We start from the raw sequence: 20,325 nt of genomic DNA, 5'->3' as shown, positions 1-20,325 counted from the left end.
AATGCACAGCACAGTAGATTTCAACAATAGGTTTTAAGAACCAAAGCAGCAATTTACAAAGAAGCAAAATATAAAAGTCAATCAATCCTTGTTTTACAAAGAGAGACAGTAGGTCACTGGCATCAACAGGCTATAGAAATCCTCCTCCCCTTACTCAGTGGATTGAAAATTAAAACAGTGCTTCTAGATCTACAGCAGGTGAAATTCACATGTTATTTCCTAAACATATCCTATTCAAGCTAACATAACAAAATGAAGATGCTATGAAGTAAATCATACTCCAAGCCTTAAGATTTTGCAAAAGAACTACAAAGCTATTGCAATCAACTACTTACATGTAGAAAACCAAACATGGGTGTTAATGGGGAACAAAATTATCTATCCAGAAACATTCCCTAAAATTTATTTTAAAAATAACTTTTAAATGATATTAAAATTGATCAAATGTTAGGTAATTTATCTTAAGCATCCTATATATTCATCTGCATTAAAAAGTACCCAGAAATCAAAATTATATTTCAAAAAAAAGAATGTATTCCATACACATAAAACCAAACCAGTGTCCATAAACAGACCTTATAGGTTTATTTAAAAAAAAAAAACACGCACACACACAGGAACAATGGTTCATTTCTCCAGTGATGGACCAGCCACATCATAATCCTCCTCGTCTGGCATCACCAACGGCTCCCCAAACATCAAAGACAAATTCATCTGGGAACGCAAAGTCTCCAAGAGTTTTGTCAAGTGCCACAGCAAACTCATCTGGATTACGTTTGTCCTTTCCAGCTTCAAATATTGTGGTAGCTATCAAAAATAGATTTTAAAAATTATTGATACTTGAGACAGCATCAGAGGACTAAGAAAAATAGCACCAGAAAATTTGCTTTCTAAAAGGAACATGCATAGTTATCACATATTTCTAGTACAAAAATCACATATCCAAGTAGCAATGATATTTTTTAAACGATCTATCCACTATACCCAGGTTTGCAGCTGCTACCGCTGCCCTCTCCGGAGCCATCGATTTGTTGTTCCACTCATTTATGCATTCATTGGTTGCTCCTTGTATGTGCCCTGACTGGGGATCACACCCATAACCCTGGTGTGTCAGGACGATGCTCTAACCAACTGAGCTATCCGGCCAGGGCTAACAGTGCAGATGACTGATGCTCTTGAATAGTGAGAAAAACAAGGACACTGATGGACACTGAATCAACCAATCTCTCTCCCTTTCTCTCTCTCTCCCCCCCCCTCCCCTCTCCCCCTCTCTCTTTCTCTCTCTCTCTCTCTCTCTCTCTCTCTCTCTCTCTCTCACACACACACACACACACACACACACGCACGCGCGCAGCTGTAAAAAAAATGCTTGGTACATGGTTTTCTAGTACCTCAGGAAGCTCAGTAGCATTGTCTGGTGTACTGAGCCCAGGAACACCTTGTTCAGACCTGGTCTGACCTCATTTGCAATCTCTGGTTTGGGTTCCTTGGTCACAAAATGAGAAAAATGATGATTTAAAATCCCCATTCTATACCCTGACAGCCCAAGCTGTATAATCTCACTCATACACGCATGCTGGCACACAGAGGAGAAAAGTGAAGAAAAAGTCCTACACACAATATAGTCCCAGAGTTGGCCCCAAGTCCAGTTATACATCCCTACATGTTCTCACTCCATGACCATTATTACTAGTAATAATTAGTAATGATCATTGCTATGGATGATAACAGCTATGTCTATTAATTATGATGTGAGAGAAACTATACATATTAGAATGCTTTGACAACCCTATGAAGTTTTTATTGTACCCATTTTACAGATATAGAACTTAAGAATCAAAGTTTAATAATTTGCTCAAAGGCGAAAGCTTCAAGCTAATGAAATTAGGACTCAGACTCCCTATGGACTCTCATTTTTGTGCCTCTCATCAGACATTTGGTCAACAAATATTCAGCAAGCATTTACTATGGAAGAAGTACTATGGTAGGAGCTGGGATTAAAACCTGAGTAAGATATGGTGCCTTCAAGAAACTCCTGATCTTGTAGAAGCAATAAAAATACCAATTAGGCAGCTTCATAATTGTGTTGGAAATACTGTGTGTAATACAGTGTTCCATAAATCTTTTAAAAATCAAATTTGCTACAAAATTTTTTTATATATTTTATTGATTTTTTACAGAGAGGAAGGGAGAGGGATAGAGAGTTAGAAACATCGATGAGAGAGAAACATTGATCAGCTGCCTCTTGCACACACCCTACTGGGGATGTGCCCGCAACCAAGGTACATGCCCTTGACCGGAATCGAACCTGAGACCCTTCAGTCCACAGGCCGACGCTCTCTCCACTGAGCCAAACCGGTCAGGGCTGCTACAAAATTTTTAACAGAAATTGAGAATGCAGTATGCACCGAGCGTGTCATGAATTTTTGCTAATACCTAAAGTATAAACATAGATTTGAAACATCCTTACAGGAGAAATAAACTGGCATGATAATATTCTTTTTCATAAAAGACTGTATCTCTGATTTAAGAGAATGCAAAGGAACTAGGAAAACATATCACATTAACATAACCACAGCTATTAAAATGCTTCTCATCTGTTAACAATAATACATTTGCAATGCACTGCAATAATATTTAACAACTGAATACAATTTGGGGAAAAATACTCCACTAACAGTAGACTTGTTATACCACATGTAACAGCTAAGTGCTGACCTCTTGTGGCTATTTCAAGGATATCTTTATACCGTTACCAATACTAAACAACTTTTACATTATTAATGACACTTATTTTGGTGATACTGATCAATCTGTATTTTCCACTAAGTTCTTAAATACTTAAACAGAACTTCAGACATACAACATTACTGCAGGTGAAAAATCTTGGTATCAAAGTGTCAGAATTGAATCTCTGCTCTTAACATGTTAGCTGACTTTGAACAAGTTACCAAACTTCTCTGAATCTGTTTTAATAAAATGGCACATGGCAGAATTTAGATAAAGATTAACCACCAGCAGCCCTAGCTGGTTCGGCTCAGTGGGTAGAGTGTCAGCCTGCAGACAGAAGGGTCCCTGGTGCAATTCTGGTCAAGGGCACGTTACCTGTGTTGCAGGCTCCTCCCCGGCCCGGGCTCTGGAGGCAACCAATCTATGTGTTTCTCTCACATTGATATTTCTCTCTGTCTTTCCCTCTCTCTTCCACTCTCTCTAAAAATCAATGGGAAAATATCCTTGGGTGAGCACTAAAAAAAGAAAAAAAGATTAACTACCACCATTGTTAATTTAACCTTTAAATCTGTAACTGTATCTCTTTCTATGGAAGGTCTTCAACACTTACTTTCCCTAAGACTTTTCATAATGTCAACTCATGTCAAACAATCCACATGAGTCAAACTTCAAAATAGAGCTAATGTAGTTTCTTTTAATGAAATCTATTTCCAAAACTTTATTGGCTTTACCTGGGAAGGATAACTTTTTATAATATTTATTGTTTTAACATTACTCAAAAAAGAAAAATCATCCTAGGAAGAAATGTCACTATCTTGATTAAAATACCATTATCATATACTTTTAAAAGAGCTAAAAAAAGACTTTATAGGAAAATATGACTTAGAAACTAGCACTCAGATTTCCTTACTACACATTTCTGGATCTCTTTATAAATTAGAAATCCAAAAAGTCCAAAGTTCTTAGAATAATCACCAAACTCCTAAATTGATATCACCAGAAAATATTATAGTTCTATATACAAATTACACTACATCTTAATATTCATTAAGAAATTTATATTATACAATTTCCCACTAAGTTAATGTTTCTCTCTCATCAATGTTTCTATATAAGGTCTTAATTCACAATCTTCCAGAACCTTTTTTTTCCCCAATGGGTAACATTCCAAGGCAATAGGTCATCTGAAAAGTCATAGTTCACAACTTAACTTTATAACCAAACAGAGCACTTTTATCTTCAGGGTTACTTGGTCCAGAAACTCATTTGAATTATTTTTCATTTTCAAATAGTAAATACATCCCAATGTGTTGAGGTTCTTGTTTGGTTTGGTTTGGTGTTTTGTGTGTGTGTGTGTGTGTGTTGGGGGGAGGGGGGTTGAGGTTACTGTTTTGTTTTTAGATATTTAATTGCCATATTACTTTTTAAAGTTTTTAGTATTAACATCTCCAGAATAACATAATATCAGTATAATTTTCATTAAGAATTAACATTTCAAGTCTTGCTGGCATGGCTAAGTGGTTGAGCATTGACCCATAAACCAAGAGATCACTAGTTCAATTCCCGGTCAGGGCACATGCTGGGTTTCGGCTTGATCCCCAGTGGAAGGCGTGCAGGAGGCAGCCCATCTATCAACGTTTCTCTCTCATCAATGTTTCTATCTCTCTACTCCTCTCCCTTCCTCTCTCTAAAATCAATAAAAATATTTTTTTAAAGAATTAACATTTCTGAAAACTAAGAAACACAGGGAATATAAATAATTCATCTGTTGAAGCAGTTTCACATTTGTGATTTACATATCATGTTAATTAGATCTGAATGAGAGAAATTCCTAATTTAACAATGTTTGCATTCTTCAAATAATTACTTTCTTTGAACTTTACCTCCCTTGGTGACCACATTGCTAATCATGTACAATGATAATGACTATTCATGTCATTGGAGGAACCTGCTACAGATGATTAATTATGAAGGGATTTCTATTTAATTTATAAGAAATTTGCAAGGAACATCTAGTTCCCTGAATAGGTCAGAGTGAAAGAAAATTGATTCTTCAAAAACTGATTAATTCATTTATAATTACTTGTAGCACTGCCCAATGCTCTTCCTTATATACTGTGTATTTTTAATAACAAAGGAGCAAAACTAACTTACTGAACTATTCCCAATTTATACTTAAATAACAATAAGGCCTATATGTAAAATTAAGTTTTAAAGTTGAGGACTGTTCTAAGTTTTCACTTGTTAAAAGTGGGGTTCTCCAAAGTTGGAGGAATCAGGCTACCTGATATCAAACTACATTACAAGGCATAGTCATCAAAACAGCATGGTACCAGCCCTGGCCAGTGTGGCTCAGTTGGTTAGAGCATCTTGCCATATACCAAGAAGTGACCAGTTCCATTTCCAATTGGGGCACATACCCAGGTTGCAGGTTCAACCCTGCAGTCAGGGAGCATGGAGGAGGCAACCAACAGATGTTTCTCTCTCTCTCTCCCTCTCTCTCCCTCTTTCTCTTTCCCTTCCTCATTCCCTCCCTCGCTCCCTCCTTCCCTTCCCCTTCCTCTCTCTAAAATCAACTTTTTAAACACTTATTTAAAAAAAAAAAACAATTTATTAAGTACTTGATGCAACACACACCCAAGCACACACACAAGGATGCATACAGGCACAAACCCCACCACTAAGTGCACATATACTCTTTCCCCACCCAGCAGCCAACTCCCCTTCTTAAGGGAATATTTCTCTTTCTTCCTTCATAGAAGGCACCAGGGCTTTCACAATCTCAGCCTTTGTATTTCAGAAATTACTCTCAGCTCGAGAGGTGTGACCCAGACCTAACATCCCCCTAGCCTCAGTGACTGGATCAAGTGGGCCAATCAAACCAATCAGAGACAATCCTGAGCATTTTGTTTGAATGGCTTGGCAAAGGCCCTCCCTCTTTCCCATTGTGTTTGACACCAAGATGTAGAGGGTGGGGCCATGGCAGTCATTTTGAGCTCATGAGGGAGGGCCTGAAGCTGCCAAGGGATACCATGGGGGCCTAAAATGAAACCAGAATGGAGACAAGAGAAATCACATCCTGATGATAGCATGAGAACTCTGGATCTAGCCATTCTTGAAGCCAGAATCTACTTCTGGACTTTTCAGTTACAAAAACCAATACATCCTCCACACACACACCTTATTTTTTCCTTAAGTCGATTGGAGTTCAGTTTGTTGTTTTATTATTTATAACTGAGAAAGTCTTAATTGATAAATCAAGACTCTGACATCCTAATGGTGACATAAGAAATACCCAGAGAGCATTGCCCAGCCGGATTGGTCAGTGGTTGAGCATCGACCTATGAACCACCAGGAGGTCACAGTTTGATTCCCGGTCAGGGCACATGCTTGGGTTGCAGACTCAGTCCCTGGTGTGGGGCCTGCAGGAGGCAGCTGACCGATGATTCTCTCTCATCATTGATGTCTCTCTCTCCCTCTCACTCCTCTCTGAAATCAATAAAAATATATTTAAAAAAAACACACACACAAAGAAATTCACTGCTCAACTGCCCTTGTCAGTCACACACCAGGTTCATTTATCACAGGACTTCATTAATCTTATAAATGTGCACAACTTGAATATAATAAACATACAATGTAATAGATGTGCAGCTAATATGTCAAATAATACTGTGTTTATGTATCATTTACAAAATTCTTTTCATATATATTTTTAAATCTATAAAATAAACCTATAAATAAAAGTTTAGAACTGTTAACTTGACCCTAAGGCTTCCCAGCTGGTAAGTGGTAAAGGCCAGACCTTCTTTTCATTATTCTTCATTATCTCTATTTTCATTATGCTTTTCATTACTATACAATTACTTTTCATCTTGAAAAGTATCATTGACTATCAATGCAAGAAAGATACAAATAAGCATTAAGTTCCATCAAATTAAAAAAATAGAAGACTTTTTAAAATAGTATAATCTTACCTAATTCAATATCTCGAATTCCCATGTACATCTCAAGAAGATCATCAACCTTTTCAATTGCCTTAGCATTGTTTTCAGAGGGCTTTATCAAAGAAAAGAGAAATAAGCTATTACACTTGTATATGAAATCTCTTGAATGTCAGGGCACACATTGGGGGAAATCTGAGGTAGAGCCAGTTCATGGTTGTTTATTTCAGCTAATTTGAATGGAAAATATATCTAGAATGTGCTCTGCAACTCAATACAAATCTTTACAATAAATACTTATTTTTAGTGTCAGTGTTAAGTGTCATGGATTCAAAGAATGGCCAAGAACACAGTCTCCAAGTAGCTAACAATCTAGAAGGGGATACAAATGTAAAAATAAATAGCTATATGACAATGATAAAGATAATTTTTAATGATATTTAAGGTACAGAGGTATCATGGGGGAAGTAAATTTAAATCTCTAAGAGTCATGGAAGACTTCAGAAAGAAGGTGACAAGGATTGTGTTTTCAAAGATAAGCTGGAGAGGGTGCTGCATGTAGAAGGCACTAACTACGCAAAGTCTATTCGAGGTCGCAGAGTTTGATACAAGATCATAGCCTGTCACAGGAACTTCAAAAAGTCCACTGTGATGAGAAACACAGTGGCAGACATATGACTAGATCCTAAGGGGTCCTGGGTGCCATGCAAAGGGCTCTGGTCTTGGTCCTGCAGGCCAGTCTCCAAACCTTTTAACAGCTCACCCCAAGATAAAACATTTCTGAACACATACCCTTACTGGTTACCTTTTATTTCATTGTGTTATTTGCAGGTTTTATAAATTATACACATGTATTACCATATTCATCTATTATGGACATCATAAAATACACACAAAAAAAATTTTATAAGGCCCTAACCAGTTTGGCTCAGTGGATAGAGCATCAGCCTGCAGACTGAAAGATCCTGGGTTCGATTCAGGTCAAGGGCACATGCCCGGGTTGCAGGCTCGATCCCAGTAGGGGCGTGCAGGATGCAGCCAATCAATGATTCTCTCTCATCATTGACATTTCTATATTTCTCTCTCTCCCTCTCCCTTCCTTTCTGAAATCAATAAAAATATTTTTTTAAAAAATTTTATAAGGATAAGGTCATAATGAAATATTTTTAAAGTAACTTTTGTCTTATGTTTTAATGTTACTAAAACATTTCTGTTCTTCCTAAAACTGTTATTCAAAGTTTCAGTGAATTGCAGTATATACAAATATCAAATCATTATGTTGAACACCTCAAACTAAAAGAATGATATAACTCAATGTTTTTTAAAAGTTTCAGTGAAAAACATGATTGGATATACAGGGTGGGGCGAAAGTAGGTTTATATTTGTTTGTATAGAAAATACAATCTATATATATAAAAGCCTAAGCGACCGTTATGACCGAATGACCAGGACAGTCAACCAGTCGCGATGCTCAATAATGCAGGAGCTGCCCCCTGGTGGTCAGTACGCTCCCACAGCCTACCTCCCATGGCCAACCAACCTCCCACGGTCCCTCCCCCAGCCAGTCCCTCCCCCCAGCCGACTAGCCCTACCTGCCCGATCAGGGCTGGCTGACCACCCTCCTGCGGTCCCTCCCCCCAGCTGGTCCCTCCACGCAGCCGGCTGGCCAACCTCCTGCAGTCCCTTCCCCTATCCCTCCCCCCAGCCGACAGGCCCCAATCAGCCTGACCTTGATTGGGACAGGGCAAGATGGCCCCAATCAGCCCTAATTGCCGGCCAGGCCTAGGGACCCCACCCATGCACGAATTCGTGCACCGGGCCTCCAGTAATTAATAAATATTAATACAAGAATAAACTGTTTTGCATACTCACAACTGTAAGCCTACATTTGCCCCACTCTGTATTTTATTATTCTTTTTAAATCTTAGTTTTATATTTAATAAAGTCTTGTCCTATGCTATTTATTTCAATACTTGATTTTAAATGGCTTCATAGTTGAAAAATAAATGCCCAAAGATGTTAAATAACTATGACTGCGAGTGCTAAATTCACGATTATATTGTAAAAGATTCATACTTTTAATATTGTCATAAATATACGTTGCTTTGTAGTCTCAAAATGTTTATTGCCAATAAAATTTTATTTTTATTTCCTTGAGGATATTGTTACAACTTTCTCATATTTTTATTTATATTCACTAAGCCTTTAAAATAATAACATACCATACCTCACTCTTGCTTTCTTTACAGTGTCTTCTGAATGGTCAGTGTAAAGCAACAGACTGTGCAAAGTAACTTAGGTGTTCACCTTTGTATCTACCCAGCCATTGTGTGAGTGACTGCAACAAGTATTACAGAACTTCCCATACAAAATAGCCACAGGATTTCACTATTCCAAAAAGCTCTTGAGCTCATCCCCTTTCTTCCATTCACATTCTGATTGCCTGGGCAGAGCTCATCTTTTCTTTCCTTTTCTTTCCTATTATTTTCTTTTCTTTTCTTAATGGAGATATACTTGACATAACACTACATTCGTTTCAGGTGTACAACACAATAATGGGATATATGTAGGTATTGCAAAATCATCACCACAATAAATCTAATTCATATGCATCACCACACATAGTTACAACTTTTTATTTCTTGTGATGAGAACTTCTAAGATCTACTCTCTTAGCAACTTTCAAATATACAGCACAGTATTATTAACCACAGTCACCATGCTGTGCAGTACATCCCCAGGACATATTTATAATCGGAAGTTTGTTCCTTTTAATCACCTTTACCCATTTTGCCCATCCCCCACACTGCCTCTAACAACCACCATTCTGTTCTCTATGCCTATGAGTTTAGGTTTGTTTTCTTTTTCTTTAGAATCAACATATAAGTGAGAGCATGTGGCATTTTTCTTTGTCTGATTTATTTCACTTAGCATAATGCCCTCAGGGTTCATCCATGCTGTCACAAATGGCAGGATTTCCTTCTTTTTTAAGGTTGAATAATATTCTCCATCTTTTCTTATTTGCAAGGGTTTCCTTTTCTGTCTCTCTGCCTACAATCTTCCCTCTCAAACCCATCCTGCTCAACAACTCATCCCCCAGAACCAAGGGATTTTTCTAAAATGCAAAATTGTGCTGCTCCCCTCATACTTCCTAAATGGCTCCCCCATGATCCATGGACCCTCACATCCTGACCCAGGCCTATACCTCCAGCCTCACCAACCCCACCAAAACTTCCAGCACTCACACTCCAATCCCATGGACGCTATAAGGCCCCCAAACCCATCATTGCTTCATGCCTGGAACACTCTTCTCACCACCTTGAACCGATCATTTCTTCTGGAGGGAACTCTCTCTGACCTCCCCTCTCCCCCCATCCCTGACAGCAGCTGATCAGTCCCTGCTTTGGGACCTTAACCCTATGGCTCTGGTGTGTAATCACTTCTTTTCATGTCTCTCTCCTTTTAAAGGAAAGCACGGTCTTTGTTCATCTTGGTATCCTATCACCAGCACCTGGACCATGCCTATCTCCACAACATATATTGAATAAATTAGGTGGAGTATTGTTCACAAAATCATCATCACAATAAGTCTAGTTAACATCAGAAGTGGTGCTAGGTTATGAGGGGATGTTTTTTTAATCCTATAAACCAGTGGTTCTCAACCTTCCTAATGCTGTGACCCTTTAAAACAGTTCCTCATGTTGTAGTGACCCCCAACCATAAAATTGTTTTCGTTGCTACTTCATAACTGTAATTTTGCTACTGTTATGAATCGCAATGTAAATATCTGATATGCAGGATGTATTTTCATTGTTACAAATTGAACATAATTAAAGCATAGTGATTAATCACAAAAACAATATGTAATTATATATGTGTTTTCCGATGGTCTTAGGTGACCCCTGTGAAAGGGTCGTTCAACCCCCAAAGGGTCTCGACCCACAGGTTGAGAACCGCTGCTATAAACCCTTTAGTGTGTGAAATAGATCGTAAGTTATTTGTATCAAATTTAATGTTAGCACCAAACTAGCTTTTTCCTTCCATTATGAGCTATTTTAATTGCCCTGTTTAATGAAATAGGCTGTGCGAATAGGAATGGAGTTTTAGACGTTTATCTTTGAATAAATCTTTCCTACCTCCCCACATGGATCTTCAGCTTCTCTTCATTCCAGCAGCTCATACAAAGCCGGTGTTCAAAAATATTAGCCATGTTAACTATCAGAAGACACTTCTCCTGCAGTGACCTGGAGCTTCCCCTGCCGCCCCTGCTTCCTGTGCAGACCAGCCTCAACCCCCTAACTGCTCACTGCGAGCGAGCTCCCACTATTGTTCCATTCTCTTACATGTTCCTGTCTCCCACTGAGGTGTGTTCCTTCATTCAATACACATGAAATAGACTTCAGCAATATGCCCGGTAGTGTGCTGGGCACGGGAAAGGTAAAGACTCGGAATGACCAGAAGTCACTGCCCTGGGTTTTGGTTTTGGTTTTTCACATACCTCATCATATCTCACTTTCAAAATGCCTTTTACCCTCCAAATCTCTTCATTGCCCTTTGCCTCCAAATCAATCCTTTCAGACATTCAGGACCAAGTCACCTGACTCAAAATCTCCCCCTAGATTCCCCAAAACTCACAACACCCTGGGTGACTCAAACATTCAGAAGGATAATCTTGGCCTCATGGCTGATTCCCCAAAACTCACAACACCCTGGGTGACTCAAACCTTCAGGATAATCTTGGCCTCATGGTCCCTTGAGTATCTGCCCCATCAAGCCACCCCCATGGCTGACTCTGACCATGGTCACCCCACAAGCTCTGGGATCCTGGTCTGTAGAAAGACCCTCCTAATGGCTCACCTGTCTCACTCTTTTGCTCTTCAAACACCTGGGGGATCCTCGGACAATAAGCGCACACAGAGGGACTAGACGGGCCCAGTGCCTGGGCCCCTGCCTTCAGAAGCCCCCTGGCCTCAGACACCTGCCTCATCTCCCCTGTGCCCACAGGGCAACCGTCACATCGCTGCTGTCTTTGCTGCTGTGAGTGGGCCTGACCTGCCGCTTGCCACTTTGAATCCTGCCCCTCACCCCTGCTGCCCTCCTGGTCCACCCTTCCTCCTTCCATTTGTCTCTTCTACTTCTGGTGTTTTTCACTCCACTACTGACCCAGTTAATCAGTGAAACCCTCCCTCTGCTCAAGCTTAAGTGAATCATTTGTTAATTCATTAATTCAGCAAAGATTTGAGCTCCTTTGTTGTGTCAGGTACTATTATTCTAGGTGCTGGGACACCACAGTGAACAAGACATGTGAGCAAAGGAGCCAGACAATAGACAAAAAGGAAACAAGGAGACAACGAGTCCTATTGTGTTTCCTGCTTTGAAGAAAAGTAAAGGAAGAAAAATTAGGCAGTGGGAGGGGTGGCAGGAATAGCTCTTTATACAGGATACTCAGAAGCATCCTTTCAGAGAAGGTGATATGTGGGCAGAAACCTGAAGAAGGCCAGAGCGGGAGTCATGCTCACAAATGGGCAAAGCATTCCGGGAGAGGAAACAGTGGTACAAAGACCCTGTGGTGGCAGCATACGTCTGGCCTGTCTGGGGAGAGCAAGGAGCCTCAGGTGGCTGACACAGAGGAAGACAGGAACCGTGGAGGGAAATGAGATCAGAGAAGCAATGCAGAGTTGGATCATGTCAGTCATGCGGAGGACTTCGGCTTTTATCCAGAGTAGCATGGGAAGCTAACGGAGGGTTCTGAACAGAAAAGAAATTTAACCTCATTGGTGTTTTTGAATGAAAATTCTGGCTGCTGTGCTGAGCGCAGAGGGAAGAGGGCCAGGGTGAACACAGGAAGACTGACCAGGTGATTGTAATGTTCAAGATAAGACATGGTGCCTTGGACCCAAGTGGTGGGAGTAGAGGTGGTGAGTTGTTGTTGGATTCTGGCCTATTGTGGACACAGATCCACCAGGATTTGCTGATGGGAGGGATGTGGGACATGACAGAGAACAGTCAAGGATGACTATAGAATGTGTCACCTGAGGAGACTGGAATTCATGCATATTATCTTTTATTACCAAAATCGGAAGTATACTACTATTTATGCCTACACGTGGCTCTGAGACTTTCCTTGGCTCTCACATGCATATTATCTTTTATTACCAAAATCGGAAGTATATTTACTCCAACAGGTGGCTCTGAGACTTTTCTTGGCTCTCCGAGCTTTGGCTGATATCTTAAACATTTTGAGCCAGTCCAGATGTCCACAGACTCCAGAAAAAAAAAGTTGTCTGCAGGAAGCTCAGGATTGCTTTGGATCACAGTCTCTTCGCATACACTTAGTTCCTATATTCCTTCTTAAATCCTTCGATAATTTCAATACTGGTAAGCAGGCAATGAATTAAAGTCTGTGCTTTAACTGGAATGTATGGCACCTTATTTACCTCATGGTTTTACCTTTCTTTTCAGCTCTAATAACCATAAATGCCTGTACATGTGCAAGCAGAATGAGGGCTAAATGAACATAACATACCACTTCTTCCACAGTGGCAGGACCTTTTGACCTCAGGCGAAGTGTCTCCCTTCCGGTACCAATTTTTCCTGTTGAGGTATTTCCAGCTTTGGATCTTGGCTCTATTTCTGTAGAGATAAAATAGATGGGGAAAGGTGCATATATTTAGAAAGAATTCCAACAGACTGCTGTAAAAGCTAAAGTATTTGCCATCACAAAACTATGTACAGTGATTGTAGAGATTTGATAAAAGCTGTGCGTCCTTACAGAATTTCCCCAAACAAATTCACCTGCCCTTCAGGAGTCTCAGATGGGAGTCTCTGAGAGGTCTGGCTACAAAAGGAAAAGGAAAATATTTGAAATGTGCAGATGGAAAAGACTGGAAGCTATGAGGAATAAATAAAATAGTTGGCTTTATCGTGAGAGTAAAGAGGTGTATGTGGCGGGAAAGCAGAGCTGGAAGTGCAGCTGACTTCTTCAAGGTCATGAAGTAGAGAAAGAGCCATATCTTGATTTAAAAAAAGAGAGAGAGGAGCAGAGACACTCTTATACGAGTACCCACCTTCTGTTTGATGCTTCGTACACAAACCCATGTGGTACTCATACCAGTCTATGAGGCGAGGTACAGCCCTCACTTCACAGAAAAGGAAACTGAGCTCACTGAGGCACAGAGCTGGGATGCAAACCCACGTCTGTGATCCCGAAGTCTGTATGCTTTCCTCAACGACACTCCAGCACCACACCTCTTGGAAGCACGAGGGATGAATTCAGAGGTGGCACAATGAGAGAAGGAGGTTCTGAAGAGAAAGAGGCTGGGAACAGGATCCAAGGAAGGCGTCCCCTCAGGAGGCAGGCAAGAGACAGGGAGCGCATCCAGGGGCAGCCACTGCATTCCTTATGCTTGGTTTGTGTCTGTGTTTTATTTTTGGTTTTGATTTTTCAAGTCACAAAGAGTCCCGCTCGCCCCAATACCGAGCAGTAACATAAATGAGTGAAAGGGTAGGGTGGGACTGAGGATAGTTGGAAGAGGCATGCCCTACCCAGGCCATTCCAATAACTTGTTCCCTGTGGGAATGTAGGCCCTTCTTAGCCAGACCTACTTGTTTGCAAAGAAACTGTATACTCAGAGTTTTTTTATGAACCTCCTGATTTTAAGTTGTGGCCATTGAGTCAAACTTTAAAAAACATTTTGCCAAAAATAAAGGAGATCTGCCCTGGCCAGTTTGGCTCAGTAGTTAAAGCATCGGCCCTTGGACTGAAGGGTCACGGGTTCCATTCCCGGTCAAGGGCATGTACCTTGGTTACAGGTTCAGTCCCTGGCCCCAGTCAGGATGCAAGCAGGAGGCAACAAATTAATGTGTCTCTCTCACGTCGATGTTTCTCTCTCTCTCTCTCTCTCTATATATATATATATATATATCCCTCCCATCTCCCTTCTGCTCTCTCCAAAAATCAATGGAAAAAATATCCTCACTGCTCAGGTGAGGATTATAAATAAATAAATAAATAAATAAATAAGATCTGTGGATCAGATTCCAACCACGAGCCACTAATTTATCAATTCTGCAAATATTCTCCAAGTCGCCTTGACTGAGGACCCTACATGGCAGCAGTTTGGGGCAAGGACAGAGGGAGGGGTGGGGAGGTGCTGCACCAAGAACCAGCGATACCTTGAGCTCCAATGAGGAATCACAGGACAAGGCTGGTAAATGCAAGCAGGCAGTGAGGTCCGCTGCACAAACGCCTTCTTACTGACTCAGAACCTAGAATAATGTCCATCGTCAGCAAGTACTGTTTTGCTGTTAAGAATCTACTCCAATGTGATTAAGGATCTTACGTATTAATTTTAATCTGCATTCAGGGACAGAATCACTAAAAACATAAGTTTTTCTCTGAGAATGAAAGAACTGAAAATTATCATGAGGTAAAGTAGAGCAGATCCCCTAAGCAAAAACCTATACCGATGGTGCTGTGGTGACCAGATTCTCAGGAGACGGGAGCTACATCCACGAGTCTACAGTATTAATATTGCCAGTTACACTGTGTCCCGTTTGAGGAGAATGGATTAATAGAAGCAAGATGCCTGGCATAGACTTTCCAAAAAGGGGCCCAAAGAAGCAGACAAGGTCAATCTGTCCTCTGCACTGTCCAGGATCTGTACACCCGGCCATGTGAGTGTTATCATCTGAATTATATACAGACCTACAGTGGTCAAGTCAGAGTCAACTTAAAAAACCTTATGCTCCCCACTCCCCTGACCACACATTCATCATGCCACTGAGACTTCACCAAATGACCCACTCAGTATAATTTGTCTTCCCATATAAATTTGCTGCTGGCGGGAAATGAACTGCTCAGCTAACGTGCTTTGGTCCACCGCTACAACTACATTTCCAATTGTATAGTGATACCCTGGCATTCTGACATTTGGTGAGCATGATATAACCCTGGAAAACTGAACAACTCTGGATACACTGAAAAAAATAAAAGGTTTCTGGGATTTACAGAGCGAAGGACCCAGACTCTGGAATATGGGAGGTTCATGAGGGGGTTTTCATTCATGCCCGAGAAGCCAGCCAGCCTCTCGGAGGGTGTCTCTATCTTACCTTGCTCTTACCTGCAACACCAGTTGCTCAAGGGAGAAAATATGTAGAATAAAAGATTTTTTAATCAATAAGCTTTTTTAAAATCCTTGCCTGAGGATATGTTTATTGATTTTAGAAAGAATGGAAGGGAAAGAAAGAAAGAGAGAGAGAGAGAGAGAGAGAACAATTGGTTGTACAGGGCGACACTCCAACAAAATGAGCCATCCAGCTAGGGCAATAAGTTTTATTTTATTTTTAAGCAGTTTTAGGTTCACAGCAGAAGTGAGCATAAAGTACAGATGTTTCCATAACCCCTACCCCCATATATGTATCACCCCCTCCCCATTATCAACATCCCCCAGCATAGTGGCACACTGTTACAATCAATAAATCTACACTGATACGTTATCACCTAGAGTCATAGTTTAGGTTAGGGTACACTCTTGATGGTGTACATTCTGTAGGTTTGAACAAATAATGACATGAATCCACTATTGTAATCTCATCCAAAACAGTTTCACTGCCCTAAAAATCCTGTGTTCTGCCTATTCAGCTCAGATTTCTTGTTATCATGGTGTTTATTCAACTTTCTCTTCGAGAGTGGTATCTCACAACCAACCACTTGGTGGCACCAAAGCCAAAGTTAAATTTTAAGTTCTGGCTTGGAGGCCTCTAAAAAGGCAGTTTTCACCGCTGAGGAAATAGAAGCCATCTTTATGATCCTATGATACAGGAATATATATCAACCAGTTTATACATGAAAGCAGGCAAGATACTTCTATTTGCCCACAGGGGGTGGGGGGTGGGGGATAAGTTCTGTGGTTTTTTTAATTTTTAAGATTCTCAGTTGGCCTACTTTGGGGATGCTGGCCTGCCTAAGCATGTCTAACCAATCAGGCCAAGCCCTAAATCAGTCACTTCACTTCTCATTAATGCGTCCGCATGGGGCCTCTCTAGGGGCTGGACAATCAGAGGGGTGCAGTAGACACTAGGAGGGGGCCTGCAGCAGCTGGACCCACTAGGTTCCCCCGGGGCTTCCCACCCCTGGAAGCATGCTGAGTGCCGGCAGCAGGTCACTTGGGGCACAGGACACTCACAGCTGCTCCCGGGCACCAAGAAGCAATCCTGTGTGCTCCCAAGCCCCTTTGCGGCAATTATATCTGCTACTCTAGTTATGTAATTTAATTTAAAAGTACATGAGCTGGTAGGTGTGAAACAGCAAGTTATTATTGCTAGGAAAACTAGGTTAACTGCTTTGGAAAAACTCCATGCGAGTGCATTGCAAAAAAAAAAAAAAATTAGGTGTGGGCACGATGACGCTAGGAGATTAGAAAAGAAAATATCTTTCAACATTCATTTCACATATCTGGTTTATAAAAAATAAAACAGAACCCACAGATATGCATGAAGGTTGTGATTACCTAAGGAGGATAATAGAGCTCCGATTTGTGTCTTCTACTCAAAGAAAGGGTCTTTGATATCGTAAGAGTGGTAAAAGAATGTGTAGTTATAGGTCTTAAAATGTTTAGAAACACTTGTTTCATTGTTTATAACACCCCATTTCAACTAGCATTTTCAGTAAACAGACCAACCCCAGTCTCTGCTATATCAGAGAGACGGGAAAATGGAGGAGGCAAAAAGGTATCTGTCTCTAGTCCTACCCTGAACCCCAGGGAAAGAAGAAGAACTGACAGAAGCCAAAGCCCTATTTTCAGGAGGAGCACATGTAACGTGACTTAGATCCCCGGCTGACACGGGATGACACGGGGGGGGAGAAGAAGAACTGACAGAAGCCAAAGCCCTATTTTCAGTAGCAGCACATGCAACATGACTTAGATCCCCAGCTGACACGGATGACACGGGGGGGAAGCCCGGAATTCTCCTGCTTCTGCACAAGGTCTTGCTCTGGTCCCAAGAGGGCCCATGTTGGCCTGGAGGACAGAGCACAGCTTTCATAGCAGGGGCAGAGCCACAATTTCAAGGGGAGGTGGGCACTGGCGGACACGGCTATACCAACGGTTGCTCAAGGAACAAGAGCTGGACTTGAGAATCAGAGAACCTGAGCTTAAAACCCCAGCTCCTCCATTTACAAATTGTGTGAACTCGAGGAACCAGTCCTTTTCAGTAAAATGAGGAAAACGCTTAGGTACAGTGTTGTTTTAAGCGTTCAAAGGGCTAATGCTTGAACGGTGCTCAGCCCAGTGGCCTGGCTGGCGTTAGACAGTGCTGCCGGAGAGAGCGATCTGCTCTTCCCACTCCCTCCCCATCAGCACCATATGCGCTGGTTTTCTCTCTTAGAATGAGAAACATGCAAAGGTCTCTCTTCTATTATTCAGAAAATTGTCACTTCAGATACAAAGGTCTCTTTTTTATTCTATGTTATCTTTTCTATAAAACTATGACTTTCCCCTTCAATTTACAGGAGGGTAGAAACAACAGATGACCCTCCCCCTTGCTCTCCTCAGACTCTACAAAGTGGCTGAGTTTAAGCCCAGCTCATCCTGGGGGCCCACAGTCCTGGAGGCCCTCCAGAGTCCATCTTATTGGGCGATGGCCCCCACACACCAAATTCTTCTATTAGAGTTACATGACACCACGTGAGCAAGTGCCCATACATATCACCACTCCATCATAGAAATGAAACATGCAGCCCCCTCCTCCAGCCACCCATGTAAGCTACCTCACCCAATTCACCAATCCATGTCTGTAATTTCCATCTCTGGAGTTACACATCAAGAGAAACATCAAAAGAGTGGCCAAACCCTACCTGGTTTGGCTCAGTGGATAGAGTGCCGGGCGGCGAACTGAAGGGTCCTGGGTTCGATTCCGGTCAAGGGCACATGCCCAGGTTGTAGGCTGGATCCCCACTGGGGGGCGTGCAGGAGGAAGCCGATCAATGATTTTCATCATTGATGTTTCTATCTCTCTATCTCCCTCTTCCTTCCTCTCCGAAATCAATTAAAATAGTAATAAAAAGAATTTTAAAAAAGAGTAGCCAAATGGCAACTCAGGGTGGATTTTGTGGGGCATGGCCACCAACGTTCCTCAGCATTGCAGGCTCAGAAATGCTTTACTTTTCTTTTCTTGTCTTTTCCTTTTTTTTTCCAGTGTTCCCAGAGCAGACCTGAGTCTCAGAGGTTGATTCACACTCATGAAATTCACAAGGAACAGATGTCATCACCTCAATTTCGTAATCCATAGGAGGGATGCTATCAAAGGTCCAAGTAGCCTTTCATGCTTCATTCTCATGAGCCTGAAACGTCTTGGAGGAAGTGATGTCCAAGCAGAGACCCAACCATCCAGGATTAAGACAGCAAAGCTAAGTGGGAAAAGGAAGGGGAAGGAAAAGGGTTCCAGGCCATGGGTGCAAAGACTCCAAAGGCAAGGAATGGAGAGCTTATGGTTCAGAGTCCCTCCCAACGGGGTGACTCTCTGCTCACCAGGCCTCTGTCCCTCCTGGGAATGATTCACTTGAAACGTCCTTCACTCTGAGTACCTGAGGAGCTTTAGTGTGCACAGATGCCACCAGAGCAAAGGACTCAGGCATGAAAGACAATTCTCTTAGACCAAGGCTGCAAACAGGGAGTCCATAGTTACATGTGGTCCACAGACATGTTTGTGACGTATGCAATGTTCTCTGATTTTTTTATTAGTTGCCAACATTTAAAAGTTGGACACAAATCAGAGTTCTATTATCTTCCTTATATAATCTCAGCCTTAATACATATCTAATTTAAAAGATTTCTCATAAAAACTCACATTCTAAGTTTCTCTTGGAGACTGACACATTCCTATGAGCTTGGACATATACAAATGGCACTGTCCACAGACAGCTCATGTGTTCCCTACCCTACTTTCACCAACAACATACATAGAATACACACACACACACACATACACACTTTTCTCAGAATAGTTTGACAAAACCCAGCTTACATCCCAGAATTCAACATTTTGACTGTACATTCCCTTTGTCCATGTGTTCTTCCTCTCTCCAAAATTTCTCAGACTTCTTTAGAATAGCTATGGGTTTCTGTTATGTCAGGTTTCAAAGCGGTACTGGGACAGATAAAAAGCAAGAAAAAGGAAGCAAGAGGAAGCCACGTGCACAAGGCATCAGTTGTCTGTTGGATCAGAAGGTCTGGCAACACATGAACCAACCCCACAAAAAACACGCAAAGTGGCTCTTAACTGTTCCTTTGATGGGACTCAGCAGTGAAGGACAAGTGTCAGAAGTGGAAAAACTGTACCCAAAATCTCTTTGTTCTTTGGTTAAAGTGTCATTTGAGAAACACTTAGCTGTGTTTTTATAACCCTGAAATTACAGGCAACAGTTAATGTTATGTCTAGGAAGAAGGTGCATATCTTTAACCCAGAGGGAACTATGTTAAAAAACAGATTCCAGACCTCTAAATCTACACTAATAAAAGAGAAACATGGTAATTGGCGTACGACCGCTACCCTTTTCATTGGCTAATCAGTGAGTATATGCAAATTAACTGTCAGCCAAGATGGCAGCCGGCAGCCAGGCACTGAAGCGAGCACGAGGCTTGCTTGCTGC

General features: G+C 41.4%; 1 protein-coding gene across 3 annotated transcripts in view; it reads right to left on the bottom strand.

Moving 5' to 3' along the window:
• Positions 1-468: 468 nt before the first annotated feature.
• GIPC2 (GIPC PDZ domain containing family, member 2) overlaps positions 469-20,325 on the bottom strand; it is a 44,677-nt gene continuing 24,820 nt past the window's right edge. For all 3 annotated transcript variants that reach the window (XM_014544387.1, XM_014544388.1, XM_014544389.1), the window contains 3 exons: positions 13,201-13,307; positions 6,708-6,789; positions 469-807 (listed from right to left, as the gene is read on the bottom strand). In XM_014544387.1, the coding sequence (XP_014399873.1) occupies positions 656-807; positions 6,708-6,789; positions 13,201-13,307 (341 nt within the window). In that variant the 3' untranslated portion in view covers positions 469-655. The remainder of the gene's footprint in view (positions 808-6,707; positions 6,790-13,200; positions 13,308-20,325) is intronic.

This window comes from Myotis brandtii, unplaced genomic scaffold (genome assembly GCF_000412655.1).
Source record: "Myotis brandtii unplaced genomic scaffold, ASM41265v1 scaffold36, whole genome shotgun sequence".
Taxonomy (NCBI): domain Eukaryota; kingdom Metazoa; phylum Chordata; class Mammalia; order Chiroptera; family Vespertilionidae; genus Myotis; species Myotis brandtii.
This window is presented reverse-complemented; position numbering and strand designations above follow the sequence as displayed.